General features: G+C 41.3%; 1 protein-coding gene across 1 annotated transcript in view; it reads right to left on the bottom strand.

Moving 5' to 3' along the window:
• chchd3a (coiled-coil-helix-coiled-coil-helix domain containing 3a) overlaps positions 1-26,289 on the bottom strand; it is a 303,356-nt gene that overhangs the window by 57,562 nt on the left and 219,505 nt on the right. Inside the window, exon 5 of the mRNA XM_080207651.1 lies at positions 21,349-21,432. Within this exon, the coding sequence (XP_080063777.1) occupies positions 21,349-21,432 (84 nt within the window). The remainder of the gene's footprint in view (positions 1-21,348; positions 21,433-26,289) is intronic.

Below are 26,289 nucleotides of genomic sequence, written 5' to 3'. Positions count from 1 at the left end.
TGAAGTGGTGGAGGCTACCTCGCTAAATATTTTTAAGACGCGGGTTGATGGGTTTTTGATAAGAGAGGGGATTAAGGGTTATGGGGAGAGGGCGGGAATGTGGAACTGAGCCACGACAGATCAGCCATGATCTTATTGGATGGCGGGGCAGGCTCGAAGGGCTAGATGGCCTACTCCTGCTCCTATTTCTTACGTTATGTTCACATGGGAACACCAAATCCTCCATGTTCTCCAAGTCGCACATCATCCCAACAAAGTACTTTGCTGTCCCTTCATCATCGCCATATCTAAAAAATGCTGGAACACACCCTCTAAGAGCACCACAGAGGTACCTTCACCACATAGACTGCTGCTCACCATCACCTTATGAAGAGTCACTAGTGCTGGCTTTGACAGAAATATCCACATGCAATGCTTGAATGAATTAGAGAAAAAAAAAGTAATCTGGGGGAGAAAAAAAAGTAATTTTGCTCCTCAATTCCAGTGGAAGAAGCTTTCAAAATTCTGCATCAGACTTTTAAAAAGGTTGTTCTGCAAAATGTGCTGCTAGTCCTCAGCCATTTCGATAAAAAAAATCTATTTGAATTACAAACTGAACTCTGATGAGAGTCTGTCCCAAATTTGCATTGTACGGGTCAAAAACTGGCTTTCATGAATAGAGACAGATCAGGATTAGTTGGGTTAGCAACTGAAAAAGATTGAGCTGGCTTAGTGCTGTAATCTGCCCTGAAGATGAGAAGAGAGTCCCAAGCTGTAAGGCTGAGTATATCATTGAATCTTTCTATACATGGAATCATAAGTCAGGATGCTCACCTACAATGAATCATCGTGTATTTTTTGGGTCCTCTGATATATTTCATAAATTATCTGGAGAAAATCAGTGGCCTTATCGGCCAGTCATAGGAACAGAAAGATGCTGCATAGAACCATTCAACTGAATCTTTTCTGCATATTAAGTATCAGCGTAGATTAATTAAATTGTAAACAGAATAATCATTGATCTTTAGGAGATATTTGAGTCTTTATTATTTATTCATTTGCAAGATGTGGGTGTCACTGGCTCGGTCAGCATTCATTACATAAGAACGTAAGAACTAGGAGCAGGAGTAGGCCATTTGGTCCCTCGAGCCCACTCTGCTATTCAATAAGATCATGGCTGATCTTTTCACGGACTCAGCTCCACTTACCCACCCACTCACCATACCCTTAATTTCTTTACTGTTCAAAAATTTATCTATCTTCACCTTAAAAACATTCAATGAGGTAGCCTCAACTGCTTCACTGGGCAGGGAATTCCGCAGATTCACAACCCTTTGGGTGAAGAAGTTCCTCTTCAACTCAGTCCTAAATCTGCTTCCCCTCATTTTGAGGCACATGCCCCCAGTTTGAGTTTCACCTGCCAGTGGAAACAACTTCTATCTATTTCCTTCATAATTTTATATGTTTCTACACCCACATCCCACCGCACCCCCCCCATTCTTATAAATTCCAGTGAGTACAGTCCCAGTCTACTCAGTCTCTCCTCATGAGCCAATCCTCTCAACTCCAGAACCAACCTAGTGAATCTTCTCTGCATCCCCTCTAATGCTAGCACATTCTTTCTCACGTCAGGAGACCAAAACTCTACACGGTGTGGCCTCGCCAGCACCTCGTACAGCTGCAACATAGCCTTCCTGTTTTTAAACTCCATCCCTCTAAAGACAAAATTCCATTTGCCTTCTTAATTACCTGCTGCACTTGCCATTAACACATTAGTACACCCAGATCCCTCTGCACAGCAGCATGCTGCAATATTTTACAATTTAATAGTCCACTTTGTTGTTATTCCTGCCAAAATGGATGACTTCACATTTACCAACATTGTACTCCATCTGCCAGACCCATGCCTACTCACGTAGGCTATCAATATCTCTCTGCTGACTTTATGGTGTCCTCTACATACTTTGCTTTACCACTCATCTTAGTGTCATCTGCAAACTTTGATGCATTACACTAGGTCCCCAACACCAAATCATCTATGTAAATTGTAAACAACTGCAGTCCCAAAACTGATCCCTGAGGCACACGACTAGTCACTGACTGCCAACCAGAAAAACACCCATTTACCCCACTCTTTGCTTTCTGCTAGTTAACCAATCCTCTACCCATGCTAATACATTACCTGTAACACCACGCACCTTTACCTTATGCAAAAAACTTCTGCGTGGACCTTGTCGAATGCCTTCTGAAAATCTAGATACACCACACCCACTGGTTCTCCATTGTCCACCATGCTCATAAATTAGTTAGACGTGACCTGTCTTTCATGAACCAATGCTGCGTCTACCCAATGGGACAATTTCTATCCAGATGCCTCGATATTTCTTTCTTGATGATAGATTCATGCATTTTCTCCACTAGAGAAGTTAAGCCAACCAGCCTACAGTTACCCGCCTCTTGTCTGTCTCCTTCTTTAAGGATGGTGTCACATTTGCTGTTTTCCAATCTACAGGAATCACCCCAGAGTCCAGCAAATTTTGATAAGTTACCACAAGTGCATTTGCTATTTCCCCCGCCATCTCTTTTAGTACCCTGGGATGCATTCCATTAGGGCCAGGAGATTTGTCTATCTTTAGCCCCATTAGTTTGTCCAATACTACCTCTTTGGTGATAATAATCATTTTTAGGTCCTCACCTGCCATAGCCCTCTTGTCATCAATTTTTGGCATGTCATTTGTGTCTTTCATTGTGAAGTCAACACAAAATACCTGTTCAATGCCATTTCCTCATTTCCCATTATTAAATCCCCCTTCTCACTCTTGAAAGGACCAATGTTTACCTTCGCCACTCTTTCTCGTTTTGTATATTTGGAGAAACGTTTACTATCTGTTTTATATTCTGAGCTAGTTTACTGTCATAATCAATCTTACTTTTCTCTATAGCTTTTCTTGTGGCTATTGACCTTTAAAGATTTCACAATCCTCTCGTTTCCCACTAATCTTTGCCACTTTGAATGTATTTTCTTTCAATTTGATGCCCTCCTTTATTCCCTTAGATATCCATGCTGATTATCTCTTTTTTTACAGTTCTTCTTTTTCACTGGTATATACTTGGTTGAATACTGTGAAAAATTGCTTTGAAAAGTCCTCCACTACTCTTCAGTTGTCCCACCATAAAGCCTTTACTCTCAGTCTTAGCCAACTCCTCCCTCATCCCATTGTAGTCTCCTTTGTTTAAGCACAAGACACTGGTATTGGATTTTACCTTTTCACTCTATTCCCATTTTAAATTCAACCCTCCTGTGATCGCTCCTTGCTTGGGGAGCCAGTACTGTGAGATCATTAATTATTCCTGTCTCATTACACAGGACCAGGTCTAGAATAGTTTGCTCCTTCGTAGATTCAATTACATACTGTTTGAGGAAACTATCGTGGATACATTCTATGAACTCCTCCTCAAGGCTGCCTCGACCGACCTGGTTTGACCAATCGACATGTAGATTAAAATCCCCCATGATACTGGCGTATCAGTTTTATGCCCACCTCACCATGATGCTATTATTTGATGGCCTATAGCCTACGTCTATCAGTGACTTTTTCTCCTTACTATTTCTGATTTCTACCCAATTGGATTCTTTTCTCCAGAGAACCTATATCATTTCTTATTACACCCTGTTGTCATCCTTAAATATCAAAGCTACACCACCTCCCTTACCTTCCTATCTGCCCTTCCAAATAGTCTGATACCCCTGGGTATTTAACTCCCGGGCTTGACCATCCTGCAACCATGTCTCTGTGATGGCCACTAATTCGTACTCATTCATGATGATTTGTGCCATCAACCCCTGACCTTTTTTTGAATGCTACTGTGGAAGTTTGGTTACAACAATTCTGAAAATTAAAGTTCCATAATTGTCAAAACAAAACTCTGTCAAGTAATAGAAAATGCTTATCACAGTATGAGGCCTTCAGTGAAACCAGGGCTTGGGTATTCAGGATAAACGGCTAATCTTCACCTTGTGAAAGTTCTGTAAACATTCCGTTCCTAGCCTTCACCTGGATGGAAAATGAGATATTTCCATAAAAAAAACCAAAAGAGCAAGATACGGGGACATATTATGCTAATGAAGGGTTAGCAGAAGATGGTTTTCTATTGGGTAAGAAAGGGCAAAAGGCTATGCTATGATTGTTGGGATATATATGCAAAGGAAGGGTCAGAAAGTTACTCATTACTCATTTGCTGTAATTAACTTTAACTGCTAAATTGTTTGTAGGTATCAACAGGACACCTTGCAATGCATTGTGTGGCATCATATCCTTACCTGTGCACCAGTTATTAAAGCTGGGAAATTGAGTACTCTGGGTTTAAGTCTTATCTGTACACAAAGGTAAAATGCCCTAATGCCAGTTTTATACCTTCTTTTTGAACCCTAACACCTCCATTAATAGCACCTCCTGAGTTCTCCTTCCTTTTAACTTTTTTCACAATTTTCCATTTAGTTGAACTGTCCTCCCCACATTCTAACCTACGGTTTTGCGTCCCATTAACAATTATACATCCTGTAGTCTTACCCCCCTTCCCCACTTGCTAGTTTAAAGTAATTGTGAACACCCTATTTATTCTTTCCACTAGAACACTGGTCCCAGATCGGTTCAGGTGAAAATTGTACCTACGGTGCTGAGCCTTCCTGTTCCAATACTGATACCAATGCCCCATGAAATGGAACCCCTCTTTCCCAAAGCACTACTTTAGCCACATGTCCACTTCCTTAATTTTCTTACTGTTATGCCAATTCACATGTGGCTCATGGCTTAATCAAGAGATCACAACTCTTGAGGACCTGTTCTTCATTTTACTTTGTAGTGCCTGATAATCCACAAACAGATCCTCTTTCCTAATCTTGCCTATATTGTTTGTCCCAACATGGACCACAACAGCTGGATCCTTCCCCTCCACTTCAATATCCTTTCAAGATTTTATTTTATTACTCATCCTGTATTACTCTGGAGAATGTGGTGGTGATCTACCTTCTCAAACCACTGCAGCCCATGTGTTTACTTGTTTCCTCCCTAACATCTACAGTGCTGTTAGGAAGAAAGTTCTAGGATTTTCTACTCTGCAATAGTGAGGAATTGCGATATAGCTCCAAGTCAGGATGCTGTATGGCTCGGAGGGGAACTTGCAAGTGGTGGAGTTTCCACATATTTGTTGACCTTGTCCTTCTAGGTAGTCAAGATCATGGGTTTGAAAGGTGTTGAAGAAACCTTAGTGAGTTGCTGCAGTGCACCGTGAAGATAGCACACACTCCTGGTGGTGAAGGGAGAGAAGGTGGTAGATGGGTGCCAGTCAAGTGGGCTTCTACATCCTGGATGATGTCGAGTTCAAGTTGTTACAGCTGCATTCATCCAGACAAGTGGACAGTATTCCATTATACTACTGACTTGAGCCTTCTAGATTATGGACAGACAATGGGGAATCAGATGGTACAGAATTCTCAGCCTCTCATTGCCACAGTATTGGCACCGCTGTCCAATTTAGTTTCGGATCAATGGCAACCTCCAGGATGTTGATAGACTGTAATGTCATTGAATATGAAGGGGAGTTAAGTTCTCTTTTTCTGGAGATGGTCATTGCCTAACACATGTAGCATGAATGTTTCTCGCCAGTTGTCAGCCCAAGCCTGGATATTGTCCAGTCCTCATTGCAAATGGACATGGACTGCTGCCAGCATCTAAGAGTTGTGAAAGACATTGAACATTGTGCAATCACTGAACATGCACACTTCTGACCTTATTATGGAAGGAAGTTCACTGATGAAGCAGCTGAAGATGGTTGGGCCTGGGACATTACCCTGAGAAACTCCTGCAGCTTGGTCCTAGGATCAAGATAATTTGCTTCAAACAATCATCTTCCTTTGCGCTATACATGATTCCAAACAGTGCTTTCCCTCCAATCCCCATTGACATCAATTTTGCTAGGGTTCATTGATGGCACACATGGTCATCCTTGCCTTGATACCAAGGGCAGTCACTCTCACCTCATCTCGAGCTCAGGTCTTTTGTCCATATTTCAACCAAGGTTGTAACCGAAGTCAGGGGTTGGGTGGTTTGACAGAACCCAAACTGAATGCCAATGAGCAGGTTATTGCTGAGTAAGTGTCGCTTGATAGCACTATCGAGAACACAGTTTAGACGAAATGGGAACGGTCCAGTTTAAAAGAAAAATTGGCGATAATTTAGCTATGTTTTGGCTACAGATCTATCTCTTCCCAAAGTGGAATGATCGATTATGATAAAGCAATATCAAAAAGAAGTGAAAAATGACGTAATTGTTTAAAGAATTGTTTTTGACAGGAATCACAGGACTTACTGGCTCTTACTATTTAATGTAGGTAAAGTCAAATTCAGACCACATTCAACTCTCAAAGTCTGGCCAAATTTTCAATGCACTAGGGTGCCCACAATATAAATTAATGTAGTTAGGTTTTGAATAGTGATTTATTGTATGGCTTAAAGTGTTGAATAGATTGTGGCCCCCGACCTATTTGTGCTTATATTTCTTATTTGCTATTTAGTCCTGCGGGCATCCCATGAATCTGTAGGCTTGAAAATGGCTTTTTCAGGTATCACTGATTTATTGGTGGATATATTCCAAATCAGAACACCAAGGCCTGCTCATCTCAACAGCTTGGGATCAATGCAAACTACTGGGGACATTGATTTAGGACTTTATACACGGTGCTTGCCTGACATAATATCACAGCTTTCACATCCTCAGGGCATCCTGAAGCTTTTCACAGCCAATAAGATACATTTAAAACGTATTTGCTACCATTACATAAGAAAACACAGCAACCAGTTTGCACATAGAAAGGTCATGCAAACAACAATTTAAATGGCAAGTAAATGTGTTTTTATGACATTGGTTCAGAGATAATAGTGGCGAAGACACTGGGAGGTCTCCAGGCTCAAAGAGGTTGAACAGCAGGATGGAACCTTCAATACTCACCTGCTCAGGAAGGGTTTTAGCTTAACAACATCAAAAATACTTTGATTTGATTTGATTTATTATTGTCACATGTATTAACATACAGTGAAATGTAATGTTTCTCGCACGCTATACAGAACATGAACATACCGTTCATAGAGAAGGAAACAAGAGAGTGCAGAATGTGGTGTTATAGTCATAGCTAGAGTGTAGAGAAAGATCAACTTAACGCAAGGTAGGTCCATTCAAAAGTCTGATGGCAGCAGGGAAGAAGCTGCTCTCGAGTCGGTTGATACACAACCTCAGACTTCTGTATCTTCTTCCCAAAGGAAGAAGATGGAAGAAGAATATCTGGGGTATGTGGGGCCCTTGATTATGCTGGCTGCTTTGCCGAGGCAGCAGCAAGTGTAGACAGAATCAATGGATGGGAGGCTGGTTTGCGTGATGGACTGGGCTACATTCATGACTTTTTGTAGTTCCTTGTGGTCTTCAGCAGAGCAGAAGCCATACCAAGCTGTGATACAACCAGAAAGAATGCTTTGTATGATGCATCTGCAAATGTTGGTGAGAGTCTTAGTCTCTTGAGAAAGTAGAGGCGTTGGTGAGCTTTCTTAACTATAGTGTCGGCATGCGGGGACCAGGACAGGTTGTTGGTGATCCGGACACCTAAAAACCTGAAGCTCTCGACCCTTTCAAATTCGTCCCCACTGATGTAGACAGGGACATGTTCTTCTCTACGCTTCCTGAACATAAGAACATAAGAAATAGGAGCAGGAGTAGGCCATCTAGCCCTTCGAGCCTGCCCCACCATTCAATAAGATTATGGCTGATCTGTCGTGTCTCAGTTCCACATTCCCGCCCTCTCCCCATAACCCTTAATCCCCTCGCTTATCAAAAACCCATCAACCCGCGTCTCAAAAATATTTAGTGAGGCAGCCTCCACCACTTCAACGGGCAGAGAATTCCAGAGATTCATCACCCTTTGAGTGAAGAAATTCCTCCTCAACTCCGTTCTAAACCTTTATCTTTATCTTGAGGCTGTGCCCCCTAGTCCTACTGTCCTTTCTGAGCGGGAAGAGTCTCTCCACCTCTATCCTATCCATCCCATTCATCATCTTATATGTCTCAATGAGATCTCCCCTCATTCTTCTAAACTCTAATGAGTACAAGCCTAGTTTATTCAGCCTCTCCTCATAGCTCAACCCCCTCAACTCCAGCATCAGCCTAGTAAACCTCCTCTGCACTCCCTCCAAGGCCAAAATATCCTTGCGTAAGTACGGCGACCAAAACTGCACACAGTACTCCAGCTGCGGCCTCACCAATGCCCTGTACAGCCGCAGCAAGACCTCCCTACTTTTATATTCAATCCCCCTCACTATGAAGGCCAGCATTCCATTAGCCTTCCTGACCTCCTGCTGCACCTGCAGGCTGGGGTTTTGCGACTCACGCACAAGGACCCCGAGGTCCCTCTGCACCGTCGCCTGCTGCAGTTTTTCGCCACGTGAAGTTGATGACAATCTCCTTTGTTTTGTTGACATTGTTGTATTGTTTGTTTGGAATATATATTCAAGTTCTATGGGTGGGGTTCAACAAGATGTACCAGTGCCCTGTTAAGCTGTGCATAAGCATGGCTGTGCAACAACCAGGCAGGTACCTTGAAGGCCACTGACAAACTGCATCCTTTAAGGTACCACATGTGTGCAGCTGAACAAAAGCTCTGAAGTGAATAGGTTGTGCACAATGGAAAAAAATCATGTATAGCTAAATAGTTCACCAAACCAAAAACAAACTTGAGACACTCCAACACAACATGTGATAGGGCCTCTTTCATAGGAGCTACTGGGAAGTCTTATAATTAACAGTATTTTTTGGTTAACTGGTTTGTCATCAACATGAGATGAACCTCCAATTGCAGTCCCAATGCTAATCAAAAATGCTTCAAAAATTGTGAAAAAAGTATTGAGATGATGGCATTCTGCTTAGTTTTAGACAATGATCCACTTTTTTCATTTGAAGTGCAGAATAGGTCTTGCCTGAACTGGTTTAGCATCTGACTTACTTCTGGTTGGGTTGGGAGATTACACACGGCTGTACTTTTGCTGCTTTTAAGCTAGCAATTGAACCACTGTGCACATTTTTGTCACCCAGTGTTCTGATGAGTGGCTGTGATGGATTAGAATACAAAATGTACCTTTATGGAAAGGACATCCTGCTTATCAATGATGAACTGCAGAATAGTGTACCTCATGTTCTAAAACTAATAGAATACTTCACATAAATCACAGATTACAAAGCTAATCAATCAAAGCCACAGGCTCTTGTCTCCGGCTGGACTGAAATGTACTTCATCAAAATGTCTTTTCTCTTGAAAGTCTTCAGGTTCAAATAATCTTGGGATTATTAACAAGGAAAAAATAGAAAATATTTCGGAAAAATGAGTATTGATTTTGAGTTAAATAATATCTTCTATTGATGTCGATATGCATCAGTAGCAAATTATACTTACATCATTCTCAAGGAACATGAATGCCTCAGAACATGTCATCATAAGGTCAGAGAGTGGATTATTAGCAAGATATGAAGGGGAAAGGAGGAGGGACTGACATCATGGTCAAGGGAGTACTACTTCAGATTTTAAGACATAGGGAGCATCAACATATAAAAGCTGTTGTGCCAGGAATGTTTTTTAAGATGTCAAGGCTGCAGTACCAGAACGGTCAGGTTCTGAGGGTGGAGTATTAAAGAGGGAGGAGGAGTCATTCAGAGACAATGGACCAAGAGGATGTGAGCAAGGATACTGAAGACAATTTTCCAGACATGGCGAATTGAGGCTCTGGCATATTTGAAAACCGAGAATAAGATAAATTGACCATTGCATGTGCAATTGTGGACTTAGGGGTGATATGATATGGGTTACATACTCCTTGGTGGTCTAGTGGTTAGGACTTGGCACTCTCACTGTCGCAGCCTGAGTTTGATTCTTGGTCAGAGAAGGTGTTTTTGGGGTGGCACAGTGGTTAGCACTGCTGCTTCATAACACCAAGGACCAGGGTGGGATTGTGGTCATTGCAGACTCATTGGGCAAATGGCCTCCTTGTGCACTGTAGGATTCTATGATTTTATGAGCAGATAACTTGGGGAACTCTGATTTAGATGAATTTTGAGCTGAGTGCAAGTGGGAAGAGCAACAAGGCAAATATTTCACAGGTTGTACCTTGCAATGAAAAAGGAGCAGATAAGAGATTTAACAGCAGAGTGGGCAAAGTTGGGAGTTGGTGGGTAATATGTGACAGAAGAAAAGCAACGGTTAAGTAACTCCCCATTGTTCAAATCAGCAAAATGGAATTTTCAGCTCATGCAGGTTTTGACATCGGAGGGGCAGCTGGATAGTATTGCCACACCCATATTGTCTCTGGTGGGATTGCAAATGTGAGCAGATGTGGGAAATCATCTTGTACTTGCTGCCTTATTATTTGATAATTTATGACATGGCAAACATCAATGCTTGATGCCTGATGGTCAGTGATTTTGTCTACAAGGTGCAGATAGCCAATATAACTTTTTTTCCTACTTCTTCCTTCACTACTCTTCTGAAGGTTGTGACTTGGGATGGGCTACAATTTCAGACAGCAGCAACTTGGTTGGTATCTCAGTCAAATTGCCTTGCTTCACAATGCAGGCTAGATGGTATTGGCACACTTCAAATCATTTGCCTGATCATGAACAAGGGCCTAACCTAACATCCACACTGCTTACTGCTCACTGCTCAGAATTAAAGGAGAAGGTAGGAGTGCAGGTTAGTGATGAGGCGACTATTACCAGAAAATAAAATGGACAGAATATGTGAATGCCATTTTAAACTCCTGCTGTATCCTCTGATGGTCCTCATCACTATCTGCAAATCCACCAACCTTTGTGTCATCTGCAAACTTACTAATCAATCCAGTTACATTTATATTTTTAAACAGCAAAGGTCCCAGCATTGATCTCTGAGGAACACCACTTGTCACAACCCTCCATTCAGGAATGCATCCTTCCACTGCTACCCTCTATCTTCTTTGACCAAGCCAGCTCACCTCTGATCCCATGTGACTCCACGACCGGCACCAGTTTGCCATGAGGGACCTTGTTAAAGGTCTTACTGAAGTCCATGTAGACAACATTCACTGCCCTACCCACATCAATCATCTTCGACACTTTCTCGAAAAACTCAATCAACTTTGTGAGACATGACCTCCCCTTTGCAAAACCATGTTGCTTCTCATTAAGATGACCACTTATTTCCGAGTGGACATATTAGCAAGGTTGCCTCACAGTACCAGGAACCCAGGTTCGATTCCAGCCATGGGTGATTGTGTGGAGTTTGCATGTTCTACCTGTGTCTGTGTGGGTTTTCTCCCACAGTGCAAAGCTGTGCAGGTTTAGGCCATGCTAAATTGCCCCTTAATTTTCCAAGATGTGTAGGTTAGAGGGATTAGAGTGGGAAATGTATTTGGTTATGGGAATAGGGTGGACCTGGTTAAGATAGTCAGACTTGATGGCCTCCTTCTGCAATCTAGGTCTTTTATGACTCATGATTGGTATACAGGTACAGCAGTTAGTAAGGAAAGCAAATGGAATTTTAGCATTAACAGCTAAAGGAATAAATTACGAAAATACTCTGTTGGCAACAATGCAAGGCATTGGTGAGACCACACCTGGAGTACCGTGTACAATTTTGGTCCCCTTATTTGAGGGAGGATGAGATGGCATTTGAGGTTCACCAGATTGATTCAGAGATGAGGGGTATGTCTTATGAAGAGAGATTGAGTAGTTTAGGCCTTTACTCTCTGGAATTTAGAAGATTGAAAAAAGATCTAACTGAGATGTACCAGATGACAGAAGCTGTTGACAAAGTAGACACAGAGCGGATGCTTCCTCTTTGGGGCAATCTAGAGGATTGAAGAGGTTATAGTTTTAGGATAAGAGGTAGCAGACATGAGGAGAAATTATTTCTCTCAAAGGGTCATGAATCTGTGGAATTCATTACGCCAGAGTGCGGTAAATGCTGGGACACTGAATAACTTTGAGGAGATAGACAGGTTTTGAAGTAGTAATGTGTTGAAGGGTTACGGAGAATGGGCAGAAACGTGGTGTCGAGGCAGAGACAGATTAGCCATGATGGTATTGAATGGAAGAGTAGATTTGAGGGGCTGAATTGCCTACTCCTGCTCCTAGTTCTTATGCTCCCAGAGGTTTCTGCACATTTTTCACAAGTAGGACCTTGGTTGATTTTTCCCATTAAATGCCATGGAACCAAAGATGAAATATACCATTGACTGAAATAAGTTCTCAGCTGAAGAGGTGTTGAATCTGTCACTTGTTTGTATGCATGGTCATTTCATCCAGCATTTACTCATGTAACTATCACATGAGGCTGAAGCTAAAGATGTCTTAAACCTCAGATGAGAATGTAAATTTTCCACAAGAAAAAAAGCGTTCATGGCTCATTCAACAAATCCAAAAACATTCTATGCTTGTTCTTAATTCTATGCGATTAAATTCAGCACAAGAGATCAGAAGATAATTAAATGTTTGATATATCTGCGTTACTTAATAACACCTATACAGAGAATAAGATTCAACATTCGGCACTAAACATGCAGCAGAGTTTGTATTTTCTGTGTTAGTCAACTAAATGCTGATAATGAATGTGGAAATCCTAACCTGCAATCTATCTTGTTTCAATCCATCATTTCCACTGTCTTTGTTTGGCTTAGTTGACAGTACTCTCACATTTGGGTGATCAGATTCAAGCCCCAAAGCAGTAGTTGAGCACACACTATGGGCTGAGACCTCCATGTAGTGCTAGGGGAACAATGCATTATCAAAGATGATGTTCTTGGGAGGCAACACTAAATTAAAGATTAATTTGCCACTGTCTACTGGCTATTCAAAGGTAATTCATTCACATGATCTGACAATTTAATTTCTTTAAGCACTAAATTTCAATTTGTACCATGTACCGTTAGGTCTCCCTATTTAAGAAAGAATGTAATTGCATTAGAAGCAGTTCACTTGATTGATTCCTGGGATGAGAGAATTGTCTTTTGAGGACAGATTGGGCCTGTCTCTATTGGAGTTTTGAAGAATGAGAGGCAACTTATTGAAACACAAGAACATTGGGGCACATTTCAAAATAAAGAGGCCTCCTGCTTAAGGTGGAGATGAGGAGAACTTCTTTTTTTCTCTCAGAAGTTTGTGGGCTTATGGAATTATCTTCCCCCGAGACCAACGGTGTGAGGGTTCTCAAATATTTTGAAGGTAGAGTTACTTCGATTCCTGACTAACACGGAAGTCAAAGTGGGGAGGCAGGATAATGGAGCTGAGGTCGGAATGAGATCAGCCATGATTTTATCAAATGACACAGCAGGTGCAAAGAGCCAAATGGCCTACTCTTGCTCCTAATTTGTACGTTTGGATGTAATTTTGCTATGCTCCCTTTGTGTCTTAATTCAAATTATTGAGCGAGTAATTTTCAGCATTGAAAAAAAAACTTCATATTATTAGTAGTCTGTATCTGAGTGGTTCTGGTGGGCAGCTAAGACTCCAAGCAATTTTCTTTCCAAGACAAGCACGGACTTCTTCCAGTTTCGTGGCCAATATTCCTGTTTCAATCAACATCCCCAAAAACAGATGATCTGATCTTGCAGCTAGCTCATTGCTATTTGGTATTGCATGTGTCCAAAATGACCACTGTGCACATGTTTCACTTTTTTTTTTCACGGTATGCCAGAAATCAAAAAACCATGAAGAATCATTTGGGTTATGAACAACACTGCAGGGCCAATTCAAACCGACTCTTGGATTTTGACAGAGCTGCTGAGTTACTATTTCACATTATTCAATATTCATGTTCAGGATGAATGTGCTCAGTACTGAATAGTAGTAATATGATTAAAATGGATAGTCAGATCATTCTGGGTAGTTTAGGGAAACAAAATTGCAAGGGCTGCAGGGCTAAAAATATCCATTCACGGATGATTAAAGAGATGGCACTGGTTTGCTGTGACCTCCATATCTATATCATCAATAGCTCAATAGAATCAGGATAGTTCTTACAAATGGAAACTTGCCTGTGTCATGTCTAGTTTCTAAAAAGGAGGCGCATCAGGACCAGGGTACCACAGTCCAACATCCATTACAAAGAAGTTGTTGAAAGGAATCATAAGATAAACAATGCGACAGGGAGCAAATGTCAAAAATTCACAACAAAATGTTGGAGAAATAGGTTATGCTGAACAAATTTAATTCAATTTCTTCACCAAGTTGAGAAGGCAGTGAATAAGGGAAATCTGATAGACTAATAATCTACCTTATAATCTCGATTGAGACAAGTAACCTTTTTAAAAAAAATTTAAATATGATATTCTAGTTATTTACTGAAAGAACGAAGCAAATGATTCCACGGTTTAAAGCAAAATAATTTTTTACTTCTGAATAGAAGATAAGAGAGATCAAAGGGAAGAACTATATTTAAGAAAACACTGAAGACTGTACGAGGGGGCAGTTGCTTAGATCTCCCAGAGGACAGCATGGCAGCTGGTTAGATCTCCCAGAAGTCACTGTGGACAAGGCCAGACCCCGAAGAACCAGTTGCTCTCAGCCTCAGAGGACACCAAACAGCAAATGGGCAGAGCATGGTAAAATTACGGGAATTCTAAAAATCTATAAGGACTGTTGCCAGCAGAAAAGCGAAGATTAATTCTCGAGTGTAGTTTAAGCTAAGATCTTTTGGAATTGTTTTAAAGTACTCTTAACTGTGTGAGGCCATTCTTGTGATTAAGTGTAATTTTCTTTATTTTTAATAAACCTCTACTTCAATATAAAAATGATCACAATTAGTCCAAGACTTCATTTTCTGATTGCAGAAAACATCTCCACAATATACAAATTGCAAAAACTGTTTTGGCAGCTGTTTCAAGATTCCTTTTGGGATGAGGGGAGTTTCACACTTACCAACCATGCCTTAACACTGCCCAGAATTTAATTCTGGTGGAGGCAGAAAGGCAGCAAGGTTCAAGATGCCATCACTTCACCAAAATAAATGTCTTATCCACCTCAAACCTTGCAACCAGCAAGAGCACAAGATTCTGCCCTCAGTTTCACTCTGAAGTTTCCCCAGAATCCTGAAGGGCAGTTTCTTTCTCAGTTTCTCTTTTCCATTACTACAAATTTTAAACCTCCAGATTCCATCACAACCTGGAGTTCCAGAACGTTTTTGGTAGAATGCTGTGCTTGATGCCAGACGGGTTAAACGGCAGTAATTTTAACTGGTAAGATAAAGAACAGATTGGATATTGGGTAATTCTTTTCAGCAGAGAACTGGGGGTCTTTTGGATTATATTTGTCAGCTGCTGTAATGGTTGCTACGCTCTGCATCTCTTTGAGAGGAAGTTGGACTGGGGCTGAGAGCACATCATATAAACTGTAAATGTCTTCGTAGCTAATATCTGGTCTATGTGATGTCCTGGACTGGTTCTGATTGCAAAATCTCTCTCCCACCCAAAAACGCAGAGTATTTGTTCCCTGTTTTGTTGGCTTCTCCCAAGAGATTACATAGCTGCAAGGATGAATGTGAGATGGATGGGGGAACGTGTGAAGCCAAGATGGTCCAGCCATGGTGTGGAGTAGGCTCGATAGACTAACATTTCATTTCCTGGATGTCATTTTTGAGCATTTATATGTTTACCTATGTAATAGATCCTTCCGTAGAGTTTCCTACTAAATTGACACTTGGTTGTTAAAAGCGAACTAACATGAGAAGAGCTGGATCTTCACACACATAATGCATGGAGAGCCAGATGAGGCGGATTGATAATTTGTCTCACATAGCAGTCAGTGTTACAATCTTCTAGCCACAAGTTGGTTCAAACCAACTGGCAGATATGCTGCCACTGTGGTCAGTGCCTGTATGTGGTTAATGTGAAAGATTTGAAGGTGGTATTTAGCATACTGTTTTATTTTGTCTGCCCACTTCTGTTGCCATATCTGGACTGTAGCTGTGTAAGCTGGCTTCAGTATATTTACGGTCAGGCATTTGAAAGACATGTTCAGACCAATTCACCATTCCTTATTGATGGTGTTGTGAATTCCAGTTATATCAGTGTTTGAGATAGTCAGTGTTAGGCACCCCCTGACTTTTGGTGTTGCCAATATGTTGTACAGACTAACTGTATAACATATTGCGTAATTCCATGTGACATTGGTGGCAGATCATGTCTCCAGTCCGCACAATGGTGTTTGAAGGACAACTGTGTGGTTTGCAATTACTTTTGCTGGCAGATTCATTCACTGTTCCTGCAGAGTTGCTGCCCCACCCTTCAAAGATGGAGCTGGCCCTGCCAAACTGGAAAATGATACTGTTGTCGATTTTGAAGTTTGGCAAGGGAATGATATCAAAGTAACAATATTTATCTTTAGTCCGAAGTACTACATTATTGATCTTAAGTTGTGTGACACGATGACTAGGGTATGGCCTGGTCCATTATTTCAATCTTTCAATTAATTATAGCAGCAATGTCCTAAAGAAACAGGTAAACAGCTTTCAATCATTATACAGAGCAAGTTAGCATTGGCCATCTGCATTGCTTTTGTTTATACTTTACAAAGAATGAAGCTGCTGCTACACATCAGCGATAGAGAGCTTTGGGATGCAGTAAGGTGCTCAACATACAACACATCTTTCTGTGGATTTCTACAGGCAGTATCTTATTGCATACATGAAAGTGAACATGTTTTCCACATAACACAAATTCACCTATTTCCATTCTTGTATTTTAACTAATATTATTCTTTAACAACAAAGATGTACAACTTCACATTACCTCTGCTCAACTACATAGAGTCATCACTGATACTACAGGTAATTATGTGGTCCTTGAGCAAACAGTATTATAATGTCTATGACTTTCATCATTCGCTGTGTTTAGCTATTCTGTGCTCATGAACAGTGCTAAAAGGGCAGCGTGTGGAAATAAAGCACCTAAGGGGACTAACTAGGGTAAATGCATAGCGTTATGAGGATAGGGCCTGGATGGGACTGTGGTTGGTGCAGTTTCGATGGGCTGAATGGCCTCCTTTTGCACCGTAGGGATTCTATTTCACCGTGTATGAAAAAAGGATGAAATGGGATTTGAGGGACTGTCAGTTCAGGCAATTTCCTCATTCCTCTGAGACCTTAATTTTGACATGTTTACATCAAAGTTGTGTAATTTGAAAAGCTATGCACATCATTTGTACAGCACATGGGACACCATGTCTCCAAAGGTGGAACTGAAAATCACAGCACATTGCGCCGCTTTGGAAATCAATATACAGATCGAAGCTCCAAATGGCTCTCTATGCCTCCTGCATAACTGTTCAAACATAATTCCTCTAGGAGTAGGTGGGGAGGGACAAAGAAAGAGAGATGGGAACACCAAACGGCTTTGCAATGTAACATGGCATTTAAAAACATTTCATGGCCTTTTCTCTGAACCATGCAAAATTGAAACAACTTAAACTAGCAAATACAGAATGTTTTTCAGCACGCAGTTGACAATGACAACATTGCAGATGGAAATCAAATCAGGTTCTTCCTGGAGCATGCACTTATATGAGGTTATGAGGGCGACTGAATGTTCCCTCCGTTGTGAAAATTAAGGCACACTACATCATAACAAAGTAGCCAAAACATCAGGGAAGAAAGCACACACATAAAACATGTTATTTTAAATCTTTTGTCAGATGCAGAGTATCCTACATGTGAACACTTGAAGGCATCCTCAGCAATAAGCATTAAGCAAATGGCAATAGATTATTATATACATCCATTATCTATGATTTTCTTTTGAGTGGTGAGACACTGGGAGACATTGATATTCAGAGGGACTTGGGGGTTCTTGTACCCAAATCACAAGTTAAAATACTGATACAGCAAGTCATTAGGAAAACAAATACCCCTTATTATAGAAAGTCTGGTTGTGCTTATATGGGGTCTTGCTGAGAGAACATCTGGAGAACAGTGTACAGTTTTGGTTTCCTTACCCAAGGAAGGAAATATTTGCAAAGAAGGCTCATTGGACTAATCCCTGGGGAACGAGGGTGATTGCCCGATGAGAACATATTGAGTAGACCAGTTCTATATTCCTCGGAATTTATTAGAATAAAAAATGATCTCATTGAAGCAATGAAAATTCTTAAGGGTTTAAAAGGATAAATGTTGGGAACATGTTTCATTTGGCTAGGGAAGCCGAGATCCAAGGGTTCTTGTCTCAGAACAAGGGGTCAGCCATTTAAGACTCAGCTAGAAATTTCTTTATGCAAAGGGTTGCAATGTTTTGAAATTCTCTACTGCAGAGGGCCATTGTTAGTTCAGTTGTTAAGAGACTGCAATAGATATTAAAATAGAAGGGAATCAAGGGATATGAATATAGTGTGGGAAGATGGACTTAATGAATGGAGGAGGAGCTTTCGTAGAATCATTGAATCTTACTGTGCAGAAGACTGTCATTCGGCCCATTGAGCCTGCAACGACCATAATTCCACATGGGTCCTATCCCCATAACCCCATGCATTTCCCCTAGCTAGTCACCCTGATACTAAGGGGCAATTTAGCATGGCCAATATGTGTAACATGCGTATTTTTGGACTGTGGGAGGAAACCGGAGCACCTGGAGGAAACCCACACAGGCTCGGGGAGAATGTGCAAACTCCACTCAAGTCAGGAATTGAACCCGAGTCCCTGGTGCTGTGAGGCAGCAGCGCTAACCACTACGCCACCATGTTGCTCAATTGAAGTGCCAATTGCCTATTCCTCTCTGTATTTCCCATGTCTTAAATAAGGAACTAAAATTACAATTTTTAGGAACAAATTTATGAGGTGACTGCAATCTAGCTCCATTGGAAAAGGACAGAAATGCCACCTGGTGGCTCAGCGATGCGTTCCCTGCGAGAGCTGCTTCGCACCAATGGCTGAGAATTGCCCTGTCAATGTCTGGTGAAGGGAAATCAAGGAAAAGTTTGGCTAAAATAGTGTCTACCTTCCTGAAGTCTTAAGTTGTTATGGAAAACGCAAGCAGCAGAAGTTTTAGGTTCAGTAGCAACAAGAGAATTCAAGTCTTAGAAAATATGGTCCGGATGGGATTTACCCTAGGATTCTCTGGGAGGCAAGAGAGGTGATTGCGGAGCCTCTGGCTCTGATCTTCAGGTCGTCGTTGGTCTCTGGTATAGTACCGGAAGATTGGAGGACAGCAAATGTTGTCCCATTGTTTAAGAAGGGGAGAAGAGACTTCCCTGGGAATTATAGACCGGTGAGTCTTACTTCTGTGGTGGGTAAGGTTTTGGAAAGGATTATTAGAGACAGGATTTATAGTTATTTGGAGAGTAATGAATTGATTAGAGACAGTCAGCATGGTTTTGTAGCGTGTAGGTCGTGCCTTACTAACCTTATCGAGTTCTTTGAGAAAGTGATCAGAGGTGGATAGGGGTAAGGCAGTTGACGTGGTGTATATGGATTTTAGTAAGGCGTTTGATAAGGTTCACCATGGTAGGCTTCTGCAGAAAATGCAGATGTATGGGATTGGGGGTGATCTAGGTAATTGGATCAGGAATTGGCTAGCAGATAGGAGACAGAGGGTGGTGGTTGATGGTAAATATTCGTCATGGAGTTCGGTTACGAGTGGTGTGCCTCAGGGATCTGTTTTGGGGCCACTGCTGTTTGTAATTTTTATTAATGATCTGGATGAGGGTATAGTTGGGTGGATTAGTAAGTTTGCTGATGACACCAAAGTCGGAGGTGTGGTAGATTGTGAGGAAGGGTGTCATAGTTTGCAGGGTGACTTAGAAAGGTTGCAGAGCTGGGTCGCGAGGTGGCGGATGGAGTTTAATGTGGAGAAGTGTGAGGTAATTCATTTCGGTAGGAATAACAGATGTGTTGAGTATAGGGCTAATGGGAGGACTTTGAATAGTGTGGAGGAGCAGAGGGATCTAGGTGTATGTGTACATAGATCCCTGAAAGTTGGGAATCAAGTAGATAAGGTTGTTAAGAAGGCATACGGTGTCTTGGCTTTTATTGGTAGGGGGATTGAATTTAGGAGTCGCAGCGTCATGATGCAACTGTACACAACTCTGGTGCGGCCGCACTTGGAGTATTGTGTGCAGTTCTGGTCCCCACATTACAGGAAGGATGTAGAGGCTTTGGAGAGGGTGCAGAGGAGGTTTACCAGGATGTTGCCTGGTATGGAGGGGAGATCCTATGAGGAGAGACTGAGAGATTTGGGGTTGTTTTCGCTGGAAAGAAGGCGGCTAAGAGGGGACCTTATTGAAACATATAAGATGATTAGAGGTTTAGACAGGGTAGATAGTGATAGCCTTTTTCCTAGGATGGAGAAAGCTAGCACGAGGGGGCACGACTTTAAATTAAGGGGGGGTAGTTATAGGACTGATGTCAGGGGTAGGTTCTTTACCCAGAGGGTGGTGAGGGACTGGAATGCCCTGCCAACTGCAGTTGTAAATGCGCCTAGTTTGGGGGCGTTTGAGAGATCTGTGGATAGGTTTATGGACGAAATGGGATTGGTTTAGATTAGTGGGTTAGTGTTGTTTTTTTTTAAAAGCTGGTCGGCGCAACATCGTGGGCCGAAGGGCCTGTTCTGCGCTGTAATGTTCTATGTTCTATGTTGTCTCTGAACAGCCTGTAGTGCAAGTTACATTCTGTAACTTGGAACATTGCAAGGTAGTTGATGCTTCACAGCAACACAAGAATCACAGAAAGACTGCAGTGAGACGTGACAGATTAAATGATGTTATTCACTCCTCAACAAGGAACTTGTTTAAGGGTTAACAAGCTGTTTGATTATCAGAGAATGTTACTTCATGAAAACAAGTGGGATACTTCTACACAAATTTGTACCGTGCAATCCTGATAACAAGATTGGAGGGCAGTAGGTTTCTTTTTGAAAGAGTAAACTAGTGTTGGACTAGAAGGTGAATATGAATAATTGTATGAGGTAGAGCATCACTTCAGTGGGAATGCAGAGGAGAGAAAGAAATCGCTTCAAGATTTTGCAAGGTACAAAGTTGGATATACATCAGGAGAAAGAGAGATCTGATGAAACGGGCATTGAGTAAGGTTTGGTCAACACTTCTGAAAAATTGCTCGAATCATTTACTTGTTCGCTATTCATCAGCAGAAGTGAGAGGATGAAGAGGGTTACTTTTGATTAGACTTTAGACAATTTCATTTAACACAGAAATGACACAACTATGCTTGAGCCAGTTTATTTCTTTCGCCATTTACTGTGTTTGGTAATTTTTCCTTACAATTCCAATGAAACAAGTATCTTTTAAAAAAGCCTTTCTTACCCTTTCTTCCAGTCTGGTCATCTGCTCCTTGTAATAGGCATTGAGTTTCTGCAGTTCTTTCTCTTTTTCTTCCAACTGTTTGGTCTGAAAGCATAAAGAGGAAGACCACTTGTAATTTAGGGAGTCAAGTATGTCATTGCTACATTGTATGGTCAAAATTAAACTGAAGCATTTTAAAAAATTATAACATATAGCTGACACGTAATTGCTTCTGGTGTAGATATACAGGACTGTCTGCGATACTGCAAAGCTTCAGTTGTTTGCCTGACCACCCTGAAGTGGCTTGTGTCAGGAAAGATGATAATGATCTCATCAGCTCTTTTGTAAGATTAGGATTTCGCTGACAGTCAGAGGCCGCCGAGAAGAGCTCGACTTTCCCCTGACATCAGGAAATGCTGTATGATTGCAGTGGCACAAGTGCAAGACATTGGAACTGCAGCATCAAAGGAAGAACCTTGCAGTCTGAAATGGGAATCACAAATGAGAAACATTTTGCGTTCGATTGCCAGATTTTTAAAAGTCTCTTTGTTCAACATCAAGTGCCTACCACACAATTGGAGAAATTGAATTGGAGCCTGAGTGAGCCCGACAGTGCAATACAGGTGAGTTAACATCAGTAGATACAGCCATTAATCTGGTTAACTTCAGTGATCATTCTGTTTCAATAGCATGCTTGTTAATTCAGTTGCATTACATCTTGCTCTGTGCATTAACTCCTCCCAGCTAATTCCAATAAATGCTTATGTACAATGTTGAACATCTCATATTTGACAAAAATGGAGGGAAATATGTCTCTCAATGTTCTAAATGCAACTATTTGATTTTTATTTTACCAATAAGATGCTCGTGCCAAAGCATTCTGAAATTGTATTGCTCTGTTACTTTTGCTTCGATCGTCCTTCAAAGCACTTTAATGACTTTGGCAAGAGCCTGAGCATCTTTTGATGAATCCTTTATGAAGTAGCTACTGCACAGAATATAGATACCCTGGCAACGTTCTGAGGCAGTGCCTTCTATATTGAACAGTCCTGACATTTTTTTTTGTGAAGAAAATGACGAAGGAAAACTGGAGCTAGAATTGTCTTCCTCATTTACACCAGTCTTCTTGTCTTCAGAAGCATTTAAGCTCTGTGATTTTGACCAGTCTTGATGGGAAAAGAGAAAACAAAATTAACAGGTCTTCTCATGCAAACCTGTGTTGTAATTCCTTTTGACTCCATCTTCTTTTGTTTCATGTTTCGAATGCTTGAAGATGATAAATATGGAGTTCTGTTTGACTAGTTTGTTGTTTCAAAGAATTAAAACCCACACACTTCAAACTCTCACATTCCAATCACCCAAGGTTTTATATCTTTACTGCTTACAGGGTATGGAGGAAAAGGAATTCTAATATTTCTGTGCATGATCTCAATCAATTGACACTTGCATGCCAATGGTTTGTATAGGATCAGTTTGACAATGATAGCATTTCCCTATGATTGTACAGTCATTCAATGCAGTGTACTCTCACTCATGGAAAATAGCCAATGGACAAAAGATTTTATTTATCTTAAGTCTAGCAGTTGTTCTCAGAAACACAAATGAAACCATTAACCCCTTAACCTGAACATGAGCAAAAATAGGTTCATCAAGCTTGTCCTAGTCGCGATGCAACAAAGCATCATGACCGAAAAGCTTCCACTTTATCTCATGTTACTGGAAACTGCCATCTATGATTATGTAAGCTGAAGTAATTTCCCCCTAGTTGCTTATTTCTGACAGAGGACAGTGGATGCAGAGCAAAGTTCTGCACATCAACCTGACAGAAGCAAGTTTATACCACACTTCATCAGCCTTCCTGACTATCTGCCAGCGGATGGCACAGTTGATACTGAAAATGTTTCTTTCATTATTTATATTGCACTTGTCTTCATTCCAGTGAAAGGGATACTATTGCATTAGACAAAATTTTATAGACATATTATCTGCCAGTGTACATTATTTACTGGCAATGTTTTGCCAATTACGCGGATAATGGAGTTTCCACTTTACCTGTGAATCACCAAGGGCTGGAAGGAACAGCATAAGGCGGAAAGCTGTTAAATTCTCCATGATTCTAACGTGTGCATTAAGTATCAACATAAACCTTCTCAGGGAAATCAGTGGAAGTCATATCATATCTTTTAAAAGGATGCTCGACATTAGGGTTCCTCAAACTGGTTTCCGCACGCTAAGAAGTCTCACAACACCAGGTTAAAGTTCAACAATTTTATTTGATAGTAAACCCAGTAGCTTTCGGGGTTTGCCCTGTCGTCAGGTGTGTGGAGTGTTCTGGTCACATACACTCTGTTTGTGACCAGAACTCTCCACTCACCTGACGAGGGGGCAAATCCCGAAAGCTAGTGGGTTTACTATCAACTAAACTTGTTGGACTTTAACCTGGTGTTGTGAGACTTCTTACTGTGTTTACCCCAGTCCAAAGCCGGCATCTCCACATCATCAGTTCCGCACACAGCCAGACTAATGTTGAAGATTTGAAAAAAGTGCCACAAAGCTGTTTGCCCAATTAGAGGCTGGTCTCTCCAGAATCCAGCTTCTGATTGTTTCATGCTAATTCCAACTTGTCCAATGTCCTCAAGTTTCCAGATCAGCAGAGTAATAGGGAGAGCAGGCAGGAGTTTGGGCGGGGGGGGTGTGTGTGTGTGGGTGGGTGTGTGAGTGTGTGTGTGTGTGTGGGGCGGCGGCAGTAGTGGTGGCCATCAGCGAGCAGCAGTAGGGTGAGACAACCATCATTGGGCTGGAATAGGGGGTAGGCAGCCACTGGGCAGGAGTGAGAGCATGGCAGGAGGGAAACAGGAATCACTGGCATGAGAGACAAAGGGTTGAGGATTTATCTGTGTGCACGTGTGTGTGAGGGTGTGTGTAAGAAAGAAATGAGTGTGCGTATACATGTACAAGTGAGATGTGTGAAAAGTATGTGTGAGAGGGATGTGTGCGTAAAAGCAAAATTTGACTGACAGAGGTGTGTTTAACAGGGGTATGTGAATGTGTAAGGGAGAGGTGTGAACTTAAGAGGTGAGCAGGCGTAAGAGAGATGCATGCCTGTTAGGAGTGAAAGGTATGTAAGAGAGGGATGTGTGTGTGTAAAAAAGGGCATGTGTGTAAGAGAAGTGTGCGTGCATGAGAGTAAGAGATATGTGGGTGAGTGAGATTTGTCAGTGTATGTTTGTAAGAGGGAGAGGTGAGAATGTCAGTGTTTGTGTGGGAGAGGTAAGTGTATGTGGTGAATGTGCATGTTTTCAGAGTTCTAAGAGAGAGGTGAGAGTGAGTGTACATATTTTTGTGATAGTGTGTGTGTCTGATATAAGAATTAAGATTTTCAATATCACTCTATTCAAAATGCGAAACAGGTAAGACGCAAGTACTTTTATAAGAAAACTTCCTAGTTATAGTAAATACACACATAAAATAAATTGAAAAGACTGCTAAAAATTAGGATTTTTAAAGGTTTGTACCTATTGTACAAAACAATCAGTTCTTTGTGGTTTATTTTAACATGCTAAGAATGTTTCTCAGGGGTTCAGTCAGTACCCTGAGGTGGTCAAAATGGTTCCATGGAGAAGCTCCACATTTGTATCCATGTTTTCTACACTTGGACTGTATGTGCAGTTTTATTACAATATGCGTGACCATAAAAGCCATCAACATTTATCACCCAGTGGGTCAGGGGAGGCTGGAGGAAATGCAATCAATTCCAGTTTAATAGCAGAGTGTAGGATGATTTAGCACCTAGTCTAAATCAATTTAGAAGGAGCTGAGCACTGGGGGTCATGTCTACACAGGTAAGCAGGAACAAAAAATAGGTGATTTCTCACCCACAAAGCCAGTTTGTATCAGCGCCAATAAAAGTCCATAAAGGAAGGGACCAGAGCGTCATGGAGGGGAGAAAGAGTGAAAGTCGACTCAAAAACATTCTGTAATTGGCTTTGTTTTTAGTAGGGTTTACATGCAAATGTTTTGTTTAATTGCAGTTTACTACATTCACTCCAAAGCATTGTGTACAAGCAAAAATACTGTCCAATGCTTTTGCTACTGAGGAAGATTTTATACTCATCCATTCCATAAATCCCATCTATAGATGGAGTTAAATCAATAAACTGTCCATCCAGGATGGAATGGATAGAAAGAACATTGCTCCAGGATTTCTGCCCCATAACATTGCTCCTTGGTATATTTATGATTTTCTATTATCCAAAACTGCAAAATACCACCTCCAAAAATGCAGAATCGTGTGAAACGCTTGCGTCAACTTGCCACGTAAACAACATAAACAAGTTTGTAGTCGGTTTTGCACCGTGCATCTCCGTCGACTTGGAACTGTGCTGAAACCAACAAACCCCACTTCTCTAAAGCCCTTCATCGACATAAGCCCTTTTCACTCTGTGGTTGACATGTCAAGGTGCATCATCATTATTGGATATACACCTGTAAAGCCAACTTTTTGAGACCAATTTGAAGGCCCAAAGTTATTCGGCTGACTTACACAGGTGGCGTTTTCCAGGATTGACAAGCTTGCTTGATTTGGGCTCCAAAAGAAATCCAAAGACAATGTTGCAATGGAATGAACTAAAAACCAACAACACTAAATAATTCAAATTAGCTAACATTTATTCATTTAATTACCAACCATATACAACGCATCTAAGTACTTCCAATGCATTCTAAGTACTTAAAGAAAGGCCACAATGCTTCAAATTGAAATCCTTCAAAAATACTTTGATCTCTATCTGAACCATAAGACAATTGGCCCCAGTCACCTGGTTCCAAAACTATCCGAGGGATGATATTCCTGGTCACTCGATGCCAAATAGTTGCCCTAGCTTTATCATGATACAGATCTGGCAATAGGAGATTTAATTAACTGGGGATTCGCGAAACCATGAGCAGTGCCTGTGCCACTTA

The sequence above is a fragment of the Carcharhinus amblyrhynchos genome, chromosome 19, assembly GCF_965287045.1.
Source record: "Carcharhinus amblyrhynchos chromosome 19, sCarAmb.v2.hapA, whole genome shotgun sequence".
In the NCBI taxonomy this organism is placed as follows: domain Eukaryota; kingdom Metazoa; phylum Chordata; class Chondrichthyes; order Carcharhiniformes; family Carcharhinidae; genus Carcharhinus; species Carcharhinus amblyrhynchos.
This window is presented reverse-complemented; position numbering and strand designations above follow the sequence as displayed.